Source organism: Cynocephalus volans, chromosome 3 (genome assembly GCF_027409185.1).
Source record: "Cynocephalus volans isolate mCynVol1 chromosome 3, mCynVol1.pri, whole genome shotgun sequence".
Classification (NCBI taxonomy): Eukaryota; Metazoa; Chordata; class Mammalia; order Dermoptera; family Cynocephalidae; genus Cynocephalus; species Cynocephalus volans.
In genome coordinates this window covers 102,008,261-102,020,204 of record NC_084462.1, presented here as the reverse complement: position 1 = coordinate 102,020,204, position 11,944 = coordinate 102,008,261, and the positions used below count along the sequence as shown (strand labels likewise).

The following is an 11,944-nucleotide window of genomic DNA, read 5'->3' as shown; positions in this document are numbered from 1 at the left end:
ATAAGAAGAGGATCACAGGTTAGACCCGGCTGCCCCTCCAGGATGTTCACATCAACGTCTGCGTGGTTTGCAGCCCAGGTGAAAACATTCTGTCCTAACAAATTGCAGTGCCCAAGAGACTGGGATCAAAATCCTTCTGTAAAGATCAGCCTGCCACATTTCCTTGCAACCTCTTTAGAAGTATAGAAACTACTCTTTGAGAATACATGCATTTCCCTCCTAACATTTCTAGATTTCTCTCTTGACTATCCAAAGCTTAACATTTGACGAGTCAAGAAGCCCATGTAGAGTGGAAAGTGCACTGGACTATAAGTCAGAAAACTGGATTCGTTCCCACCTGTGTTAAAACTAACGTGTGGTCTTAGACAAGGCACCAAAACTGAAGCTGCATGGTTCTGCTCCTCTAAGGAAAAATGATACCACCCATCCTGTCTACTCTGCCTACTCTCTAGAAAGGCTGCAAAGACTAAATAAGATACTATATGGGAAGGAGGTAAGAAAAGGCATCCATTCAAATGTTTACCATCATGACTGCTGCCATCATCATTATTATTACTATTTCGACTCTCATAACTGAAGAAACTAGTAGATGATATTGCAATTTGACTTTAGTTTTTGGAAAGGGAGAAAGTGTATTTCTGAAGTCCAGGTCACCAAGTTATCCTTGGCCTACAACAACAATCAAGGTTATATTTTTATACATTTTAACAAAAGGAAAGACTTGCTTTTATGACATCAGATCCATATAGTCTGCTTGCTTCTCAGGAAGAACACCCTAGAACTCTTTTTCACACGCTCTTCCCACTAGCTATGGGCTACCCCTCACTCCTGTCTCTTTTCCCTGTAAAAGAAGGAGCAGTCCCAAGCTATTTCCTTAGATTTTTCTCTTACGTATTTTCTGTACCCTTAGTGCTAGCTCAGAGCTGAACATGTATAAGTACTGTATTCAGTGGACATGTGCTAAAAGAATAAATGAATTGGCAGAGCACCTTTTAGGCAAAGCATAATGGTAGGGAAAAAAAAAAAAAACAGAGGAAGAGAGAAACTTCTAAACCTCACTGGGAAACAGTGACCAATGAGTATGCAGCACAGGGTAACTGTGGGCTCCTGGAAGAGAGACAGACGACCCTGCAAAGAAGCTGCAGTCAGGAATGGTGCGATTCAGGGGTCCTCTTCATGGCCTGGGATTGACGGAGCTCCATCTGGGACCATCATGCTGGCCAGAGGTTCTGGGAGAAGCAGCCAAGAACATGGTTTCTCAGGGTGGAGGCAGGGGCGCTCCCAGAGAGAGACACACACCCACATGCACACACAATTTGGGGCCAAGGCCATAGGTCTGGGTCCTTAAATTAATCCTCTGACCTGGACTAAGCCCAGGAATATAGCTTCACAGAGCCGATGGGCCATGTGCTTCCTGAGACGTGATCTGCTTCTCTCCCACGCTGTGCTAACTCACGATTCTCATGACTCCTGCTTGGGGAGATCTGGACTAGGAGTCAGGGGATCTCTGACTTTGCCAGCCACTGCTAATAGTCTTTGTCCAGCCCAGGCCAGCTTTTTCTGGCAATTTGAGAAGCCCATTCTCTTAATCCCACCTTCCTCAACTTCAATCTAACCTGGAATTCTTTATTCGAACTTACTCGTTAGATCTAACTTGTATCTGCAAAATAAGGGAGTGAATGAGATGACCTCTCCCACCCACCTCCACGTTCTGTGATTTTATATTTGTAGTTACTTATTCAATCAATAAACACTGTGAAGCCTTGCTATGTGCCAGGAACTGCAGATACAAAGGTGACTACAGTGCGGCACTGCCTTGGAAAACCTCATGGTCTCGTGCTGTACCGAGACACACAAGAAAAGAATGTTTGGTGGAGAAGAGAAAAGTTCCGGTGAAGGATGGGGTGGAGGGAGCTAGCAGACCAGTATGCCAGGGTTCCCGAGACTTCATCTAACAGTTTTCTTGAAGGCAGAGCCATGAAGTGTTAAAACTTGACTTCAACATCACACTGAAGAATCTTGACATGGTTGGAATCTTGACACGGACTTGTGCTAGCTGTCAGACCTGCAGAGTTGATATAACATCTAGACATTTTGGTTTCCTCATCTGAAAAATGGGTATAATAATAATTAGCGCTCTCCCCCCAGGGCTGGGTATGAGAGTCGAATGAGGTAATTCATGTAACGCGTGGGATCTGGAACACTGTAAATATTTAGCACATATTTGCTATTATTGAGATTATGAAAAGAATCTTTAGACCATTCAGATTTCATACAAAAAGGCTTCAGAGATTTCTTTTTTTAAATTGTTCTTGAAAGAATAAAAATAAGGAGGGAAGAAAATATAAAATTATGAAAAAAGGAAAAACTTTTTGGAGAAAGCAATCATCTGCAAAAATCTTGGCCCCCACCTGGAGACAGGTACAACAGAGCTCCCCAGATGAAATGTCTCAGAGGTATCAAAACTCACCAATTCTATATTTAGGTGCCCATATGTTCCTATTGGCCAGAGTTGCCCACAAATACAAACATTTCAGTGCACACAGTAGCAATTTTTAGAAAGATTTTCCTTTTAGGAGAGGGAGATGCTGCAAAGCTTAATCGGTTCTAAGAGATTCTGAAATATTGTATCAATTTACAGCAGAAAGGTCAACATGGTGAATACACATAAGGATTCTGCTCCGTGTCTGGGATTTAGCAGACTAACTCCCACTAATGTTAATGGGGCCATGCTGCCAAATCCCCAACCATCACTCTGAATATTTGCTCAATCCCTTACTGTTGCAATTGAAATGTGTTTTCCACATCAAAGCTAATGCTGAGAGGGGCCCAAGGAGCCTCTGCATGATCAAACAGTGACAGCATGGCTCATGCCAGGGGACCTTGCAGTGCTCACAACAACGGCATTAAGGAGCTTTGTTGAAAGGCGGCTCTTCACGTTGTCTACCCAATTCAGCACGGCTTCCTTTGCCTGATGCACAACACGATCCACTCACTTTGCAAACTCACTTCCTTCTGTGAACTCCAGGCAAAAAACAATTCCCCAGCTCTCCACATCTGCCCTAGGCTTCTCAGTGGAGGTGAATGTTTGTGTTGGTCCCTACATCCTCCTTTCTTCTTCAAGGAGGCCTTGAGAAGATACTACCTTGTTGGCAAAGGTTTTCCATCCTGCCTCCCCCGTCCCCAACTCACACACATATGCAGCAGATGTGATGTCTCCCTCTGTAGAACTCAGAATATTTTGAGTCTTGAACATGGCACAGATTACATTCCGCCTTATGAGGCTGTCTTAGTCCCCTCAGGGTGACTATCGGCCCTGTTAGGGGAAGGAGGGCATCATACCTGTCCGTGTATTTCCTGTAACACCTAGCCCAGGGCCGTGTACACCATCAGTGCTCAAGAAACCACTGAACTGAGTTGAACCACTTTCTATCGTTTAATATTTTGGGAGATTTGGGCCTGTCAAGAGAAGGGGTTGGACCTTGGGAAAGTGGGGGTATATTTATAGATGATAAGTTCTTTATTTATGAAGTTAATCATGTTTTAGAGAATTTCCCCAGTCTTTGGAGTCAGAGAGAAGGGGCCCACTCCTCACAGCCCCATTTGCCAAACTGCTGGAGACTTTGAACCCTGCCCGGGTGAGCAGGGGCTCTGATTCACAACAGCAAGGTGTGTGCTGGTGTTTGGCACTGCTGTCCTCTCAGAGGCCTCTATGTTAGTGTGCTGTCCTTGCCTGCTGCCCTTGGGACCTAAAGCCGGCAAGAGCCACCGTATACATTTTAGCCATAACTATGCATTTAGGTTTGGCTCAACCAGGTCTGTTCTAGCTAACACACAACCTACCCAGAGTGTAACAATCTTCCAAATGAGCATAACTTTTGGGTAGTCACAAAGCTGACTCCCCATGCCTGATGGACTCTCACAGCACGTACTGCGATGAGATTGATAATTTACCCTTTGCCTGCTCTTATTTTAATTGTTTCCATACAACCTGCAGTAGGCCTGAAAGTATCTAAGGCAAAGGATAATCTGTGCTCATTGTTTCTGCTCTCTCACTTCCCACTCACTTGCCAAATCTAGTGGATGCCTTTGAGTCCATTACTTAGCTTTTATTTAGCTTGTTTATCTACCTAAACACTTAGTAAATGTGAATAATAATAATGGACCTTCCTCCTTGGGATTCCACCTCCCTTAACCTTATGACACCACTTTCCAACGTACCCTTGCCTGCTGGCTCTTCTCAACCTCCTCCTGGTCTCCTCCTCCTCTGTCCATTCCAGGCTCTATCCTTGGTCAGCCTTTCTTGCTGCCATGGAAGTCTTAGCCATGGCTGCTGCTCTCATGCCTAAAGCCCTGAAAACTGCTGCTAGTCTTCCATCTATAGCTTCTCATCACTAACCCTTGATACAATTTAAACAAGGACGTCCCTGTCATGAGAGCCTCACACTTCTGTTTCCTTCTTTTATAATTTCTCCTGCTAATACGTGATTCTCATAATCTTATGCTAATGTTTCTGAATCAGTTTTTCTCAATCTTAGGAGTGAGAAAATAAAAAATACTGATGTTTAGCCTACAGCTTCAGAGATTCTAATGTACATGGTCTGCAGTGGGGCAAAGGCATTATTAGTATTTTTAAAATACTATTTTCCCATAATTATTGACATAAATTCCAATTTCTTTGTCTGAAAAGTTGCTTTTTCACAGCTTTTCTCAAGTGATGAGACTTGGGTGTTACTATCCTTGTAGATCCAGGGTTCCAGGCCCTGAAGCAATAGTTCAGTGGATGTTTATTGTCTTAAGCAAGGTATCCACACAACTTGGTTTGCCCAGAACAGACCCAATTTGTACTCATTATTCCAGTGTTCCATTTAATTAGCTACCCTGCCCCTTTCATTTTCAAAGGTGTCCCACTTTGTGCAATAAATTATATAGTCCCCCTAACCATAAGGGTACCTCTAGATTTGAAAATACTTAGTGTTATGGGCTGAATTTTGTCCACTCAAAGTTCACATGTTGAATTCCTAACCCCTAGCACCTCAGAATGTGACTATATTTGGAGATAGGGCCTTTAAAGAGGTGATTAAATTAAAATGAGGCCCTAGTCCAATCTGACTGGTATCCTTATAAGAAGATGTGTGTGCACAGAGGAAAGACCAAGTGAGGACACAGGGAGAAGGTGACTATCTGCAAATCAAGGAGAGGGTTCTCAGAAGAAACCAAACCTGCCAGCACCTTGATCTTGGACTTCCAGCATCCAGAACTGTGAGAAAATAAATTTCTGTTGTTTAAGCCACCCAGTCTGTGGTACTTTGTTATGGCAGCCCTACCAAACTAACACACAATAAAATACAAAGAAAGCAAAACCCATCTAAGTATTGTTACCTAAGTATTCCCGTCCTCCAAAATGAATGCTTACACCGTTTTTCAAGAATCCCCTGTCTTCATCTTACATCTTTTGGTTTCCTCAACTGTTCAATAAAAGGCTTGCTTTAGTGTCTTCATAGGATGTGTTTAACTCTTATACATCCTGCATCTGTAAGACCGTTCCATGACGGAAGACTGAGGCACCCATCTCTCTGTTAGTAAATGAGTTGGGGACAATAAATGTCGTATATGGTTACGATGGGTGAGGCACAGTTCCTGCCCTCAAGGAACTACATCCTGCTCTAGAAATGTCTCATCTCCATGCAGCAAGTGACAGGCAAAGTGACTTTTATGAAGGCTTAGAGAAGGGGCATTAAGCCAGACTGGGGGAGAGTTTAAGACAGGTTCCTGTGTGAGGGGACAGCCAAACTGATTTTTAATGGGTGAAGAGGAACATGCCCAATGGAAGGAGGTGGTGAGACGGGTATTCACTGCAGAAGAGACAGTGTGGAAAACAAAAGCAATGACAAATGCAGAGGTGAAAAGAAACCATGTTCTTTCTAGTGCTTTTCTAACTGTCCCCACCTTCGATTTCAAATTCAGTCATTTTCCTTTGTCCACAGAGGTCATGGAGTACAGTTGCTATCCCTCATAATTTTTAAATATTTGAAGACTTACACATTACAAATTCTGCACTTTCAGCTTTTCTTTCCTTAGGCTAAGTAACGTCAGTCCCTCCCAGCTATTTTCCAAATTTGTAAACTCAGTTATTGTGCTGCCACCACTACTCCACCAATGTACAGAGAGTACACGCGTGCACACACACACACATGCACACACATGCACACGCGCATGCACAGTTCACCAAAAGTCTCTTAAACTTAAGAGAATATATGGGTGTTGTCCTCTCACAAAATACAGATTGAGGTCACACCCATCACATAGCTATGTGAACCATCAAATCATCAGTGTATTTCCTCCATTAGGTAGAAAATTAAAGAATCAAAGACAGGCACAAGTCAGTCATTCTGAGGGATGACTATACACTGAGAGGAGGTGTGTTCCCTTCTCCACTAATGACAAGTGAATTAATAATATTGCCATTTGCAGGTGTTTGGAAACATCAAAGAACTAAAATAGATCAGCCTCACTGATATGGGGTGCATTTCTACCAGGAAACACTACTGTTCTTCTAATTCTACATGAAGGCATGAATACAACAGACCTTGTTTTCCACACAGATCCCTATTTCTTTCACACCCAAACATATGTTAAGAGCTCTCAAGCAACACTCTTCCTCCATTTCTGGGAGGTGTCTTAAAACATTTTTAGCTTACCAAACACAAAACAGAGGAGGATCTGTTTCTTTTCGCAAGGATAATCATCTTCAAGTGCTTATTTATACTGCAGATGGAAACCTATAGATTGAAATAAACATATTTCATTCTAAAATTGGCATCTGCACTGCCATAGCTAAAAGGTGCAACAATTGTGTTTCAAAAACAATAATCCAGGAAATTCCCTGTTGCTTCACAATGTTCTACACAAGGGCTTATTGAAATTAGAAGGTGAATAGTATTAAAGAACTGAGGAAGAACTTTAGCCTACTGAACTAATGGGACCACATGTAGACAAAAAATGCCAAAAGTGATAGTAAAATGTTGTGGAGAAAAAAAGTAATGTCTTATGACATGTAACCAAAGGATCAGTCCCCTTCGAAGAGCCCAATAAGAAATGATTCATTAAACATCTAGAACTGTCCTGGGTAATACAGTAGCAACTAACCATACATGACTGTTTAAATTAATTAAAATTAAATAATATTAGATATTCATTTCTTCAGTTACACTCGCAACTTTTTAAGAGCTCAGTAGTTACATGCAGTTAGTTGTTGCCATATTGGACATCATGGATAGAAGAAATTTTCATCATTATAGGAAGTTCTACTGGACAGCACTAGTCTAGACTACTGGGTTAAACACCAGGCCCTGAAAACATCATGAGGAGAAAAGTATGCCTGCCATATGTAACAACCCACGGCAAGAAAAATGTGGTGGAAAGGGGAAATTTTTCTACTTCTGGAATAAGCTAATATGACATAGTATTGACATTTGTATTACAAGAAATATACTTAGACAAGCAGAAATTGTGAGCTAAAATGGAAAGGAGTTAGTAAATTCTATTATTTGACTACATCACCACTCTCCTCTAAACATTTATAAAATGTACGAGCCTCTCTTCATCTGTTCGTGGCTGATTGGATTTTACTGGTCATCCCTCAAATATTATTCATCCATCGCTCACTTCCTGTCCCCAGTGCTCTGCTGTTGTAACATTTTTGAACATGTATTTAAATAAATATAACCCCAATCAAAATAGAAAAATGCAAACTCTTCCCATTTTACAAAAAAAGGCAAGAACTTTATTTTAAACAAATCCTCAGTTGTGTGTTACACCATGTCCACATCTAAATCAAAAATGATAATGATAATTCAAAGGAAACAGAGGGCTTCATAAAAGCACATTACCCAAATATTATTCTTGGTCAGTACTTTAACTAAATACACAGTGGATGTGAAAGGTACAGTATGGCACTTAAATAAATAAGAGCAAAGAGAAGGAAACATAGTCACAGTCCAAAGCAATAGTTTTTTGAACCTTTGGTATGTGTCTCAAATAAGCATTCGTAAACACGTTAGCCAATAGTGTTTAGTTCCAGGATTATTAAGCCAGTGATTGTGTGTGTGTGTTTGTTTCAAAAATAACTGATAAAATAAATTGGGATTGTCATGGCTGATTAAGGTCTCTGGTGTGAGCACACAGGTAAATTCAAACCATGGCAAAATGATGTGCAGCTGTGTTGCACAACAAAACTATGTGAGAAAATGAGTGAGATACATCAGTTGGAAATTCTGTGGCTCGGGTAGACACCCTTGACATTAACAAAAAATCTTTTTAATGCTATCCAAAGTCCACAAGCTGGAAGGCAGAAATATCCCAAAGCTCATAACCACATGCCTAACAGTGCAACAACCATCTCACGGAAGTGTTGTAGTTGCATATTGCAATTCCCTCCCTCCCCCCATCCCCCACCCCTAATAAACAGCACCAGTGCAGTTTGAGTTAGAAAATTGGAAATATTGAGACATTCCTAAGGTTTTCACATTGACTAAGGAGCCAATCAGATGGAGCTCTAATGCAAACCTCTGCTGTGGCCATTCTCCAAAAAGCACCCTATGCAATTCCCTCTAGCTTTCAGATAAACCATATTAGGTCTAATGTAAGGCCAGATTCAGAAAAAAGCTGGCATGCTATCCTGGGTTGAGGAAAAGGGGCATGCTGTTCGAGGAAATATATAAAGGATGCCTCAAGAATGTTTGTCCTGCAGCCCAGGATAAAGGGATATGTTGAGATAGGTCACACATTTTGTATCAGTGAAGTATTTTACTCATGCCATTCACTGGGTTATGAGCTCAGCAGAGCTAAGTCCTACTTGGTAGCTGTGCAAGTCCACTGTTATCGGGATCAGGCTGGGCCATAAAAGAAAAGGGCCCAAAGAAGTCCAACTCATCCATCTCATCAATCTACCCAATTGTCTCTGTGGAACTGACGGTGTGACAGGTGGTAATTGTTCTACTTTTACTCTTCTCCGCTGATGCAAGATCTCTTAACCAGCCTCATCCTACATCTTAATGGTGAGAATCTCATAAATGAGGGCAGATACAGGCACCCTTGAACAGTCATCTGTGTCGGGGCTGCTTGTCATGCCCCAGGCCTTCCCAATACCTGTCCTTTCACACATAGGCAGAGTCACTGGACTGAGTCCTGCCAAAATTGGGAACACTGACCCGGGGCAGGTCCTTGTTACGGATCTCATAGACTGACTTCCTCTTGGCCTGGGCCCCTCGCACAGCCAGCTTGATCTTGCGCCATCCCAGGTGGTTGAGTTCAGCCAGGTTCAGCACAACACAGATGCCGCTGACAGCGAACATGAACACTAGAAAGACGGTCTTCTCAGTGGGCCGGGACACATAACATTCCACCTCCTTGATGCAGGGGTACCGGTTACACTCATACAACCCTGGGACACTGAAGCCATAGAGAAAGTATTGGCCCACCAGAAACCCAATCTCCAGGGCATTTCGGAACACCACTTGGATAATGTAGAAGCGAGAGATGCCTTCCTGCCTTCGGAGCTTGGATTTCGCTGCAGTGCGCAGCCCTGATGGGTGTGGGGTCAGCTCCTTAACCTCTAAACAATCTGGCTCTGTCTCCTTGTTGGTGTTCTCTGTGTTCTGCAGCACCCCATTGACAATAGCATTTTGCAACTTCTTATCTTCTCGTTTGCCCCCACCACTGCCCCCACCTCCAGATCCTCCAGTACCCCCCATGGACTCAGAGGGGTCTCTGTCGAGGGCTAGGAAGACAGTAGAGTATCGGCGTTCTCGCTGCTTGGCAGACTGGTGCACAGAGTAGGTAATGAAGCAGAGACTCGGGGTACACACCATTATGATTTGGAAGACCCAGTAACGTATGTGGGAGATAGGGAAGGCGCGGTCATAGCAGGCCTGGTTACAGCCGGGCTGCAGGGTGTTGCACACAAACATGGTCTGTTCATCATCGTACACCGTCTCTCCCACAATGGCCACAATGAGGATCCGGAAGATCACCACCACAGTCAACAGGATCCTGAGCAGGGGGAGAGGGAGGGAGAGAGGTTCTCAGGGCTGCATCACTGACAGGAAACCCCTGCTCCTGCCTTCCCTGTTCTGGTGTTTAACCAGTCCTTTGACTGGAGAGCTGTCCACTACCGAGTGGTACTGAACTGAGAATCTGGGAAACCTTTTTGTCTCTTCCTTTTCTGCTGGGTGCTGGTAGGTTGGGAACACTTCATATGACAGGAATCCCAGGTATACACATCTTCAAACACTGAATATGGTCTATTTGCAACGGATAGATTTCATCTCTATATATGGAATGTACAGAGACACAAAACACACTTTCACTCTGGATATAGCAAATACACACAGAATACCTGTACAGACGGTGCATGTTTCAAGGTCTACACACAGGATGTGTATATAACTACTTCACAGGTATATTTAGCTTATTCTCAATATGAACATTGGACTCAATGCTTTATATAAACAGAGAGCTACGAATTATATATATTCATATACATACATGAATATATATACGAAGATAGAGACATAGATATAGACACACAAAAATGTCAATTGGGTGTGTGTGTTCCTGACCCTGTAAGTTTTAACAGCCAAATCACTTTAGCTTAATAAATATCTGTTGAGAAAAGCTGCATCTGCTCCGAAGAGCAAATCCATCTCCCTATTTGCCCTTCTCTGTCCACATGCAATTCTGCCTTCTTTGTAGAATCTATTTAGGGAACCGGATGGAGATTGGCTCTGACTCTGGAGAGTGGGGGTACTAAGGCTGAGCCAACAACTCCTTTTCTGATGTGGAAAGAGTGAACCCTTCATAGGGAAAGGATGGGGAGCTGGTCAGGAGGAACTGGAGGAGGGGGCACCACTGGGCGTCGGGTAATCCCTCAAGGCCGCGAACACAGGCGCACGGACAGAGAACGATGGGGAGGAGGCAGAGGACGGGCTGGGGGCTGCGGGGGCTCAGTCCCGACGTGAGAAGGGACTCCCAGGGGCCGCCCGACGGGGCCCGCTGACGGCCGGCTTGGCGCCCTTACCTCCCGATCATAGTGGAGTGCTGCTGCACCGCGGCTTCCAGCAGCCTCTCCAAGATGGTCCATTCCCCCATCGCTGTGCATCCGGAGGCAGCAGACAAAGACTGGGCAGCACCGGGCACGTTCCTGCTCCTGGCCCCTCCCCGGGCCGCACCTCCCGACTGGGAGCGAATTGCCCCCCAATTAAAGAAGCAAACAATTTTTTAAAAAAATCCACGAATCCCCCCTCCCTTTTATTGTACTTAAAAGAGGGAAACGGGGAAAGAAATCCAAGCGCGTCCCGACGGATGGGGCAGGTGGTGCGGGCCGGAGAGCCGGCACGAACCTCCGCGCCGTCCGGGGGTCGGGGCTGGATCCCGCGGCTGCGGGGACGAGGGGCGGGGCGGGGGGACAGCGCGCAGGTCCGCCAGCTCCCGCCCGCCCGGGAGAGGTCTCTGCGCGCCGCGTCTGCCGGAGGCTGGGGGCCGGGGCAGGGTCCCGGCACTAGCCCCGCGCCTGCCGCTTCAGCCGGCACCTGGCGTTCCCGCGCAGCAGCCCGCGAGGCCGGGGCGGAGCGCGCGGCGCTGGCTGCCGGGCTCGGGAATCCGCGGCCGCCGCCGCTAATCCGCCCTTAAGTAGTCTCCGCCTGCGTCACGCCAGGTCGGCGGAGGGGAGCCGAGCGCGGCGTGCGGCTGTCGCTGCGCGTCCCAGCCCGAGGGGCCGGGGACGCGCGCGGGGAGGGAGAGGGGCAAGAGCCCGGGGGGCGCGGCAGGGAGTGGGGCGACTCCGAGAGGAAGCACCGCAGCGCCCCTTGGGGCTTCTCGGGGCGCCCAGGTAACCTCACCTGACCGCCAGCCCTGGCAGGAGGAGGGGGAGCCGGGAGCAGAC

At 45.4% G+C, this 11,944-nt stretch overlaps 1 protein-coding gene across 1 annotated transcript; it reads right to left on the bottom strand.

Moving 5' to 3' along the window:
• Positions 1–7,812: 7,812 nt before the first annotated feature.
• GJD2 (gap junction protein delta 2) lies at positions 7,813–11,601 on the bottom strand. Its single transcript, XM_063091069.1, has 2 exons — positions 11,081–11,601; positions 7,813–10,053 (listed from the first exon to the last, which is right to left on the bottom strand). Exons 1-2 carry the CDS (start codon positions 11,149–11,151, stop codon positions 9,159–9,161), a joined length of 966 nt encoding a protein of 321 aa, XP_062947139.1. The 5' UTR covers positions 11,152–11,601; the 3' UTR covers positions 7,813–9,158.
• Positions 11,602–11,944: the final 343 nt, after the last annotated feature.

Coding starts and splice junctions, on each gene's coding strand:
- GJD2 (XM_063091069.1), bottom strand. CDS start 11,151: ATGGGGGAATGGACCATCTTGGAGAGGCTGCTGGAAGCCGCGGTGCAG. Junction 10,054..11,080: donor CACTCCACTATGATCGGGAG/GTAAGGGCGCCA, acceptor CCCCCTGCTCAG/GATCCTGTTGACTGTGGTGG.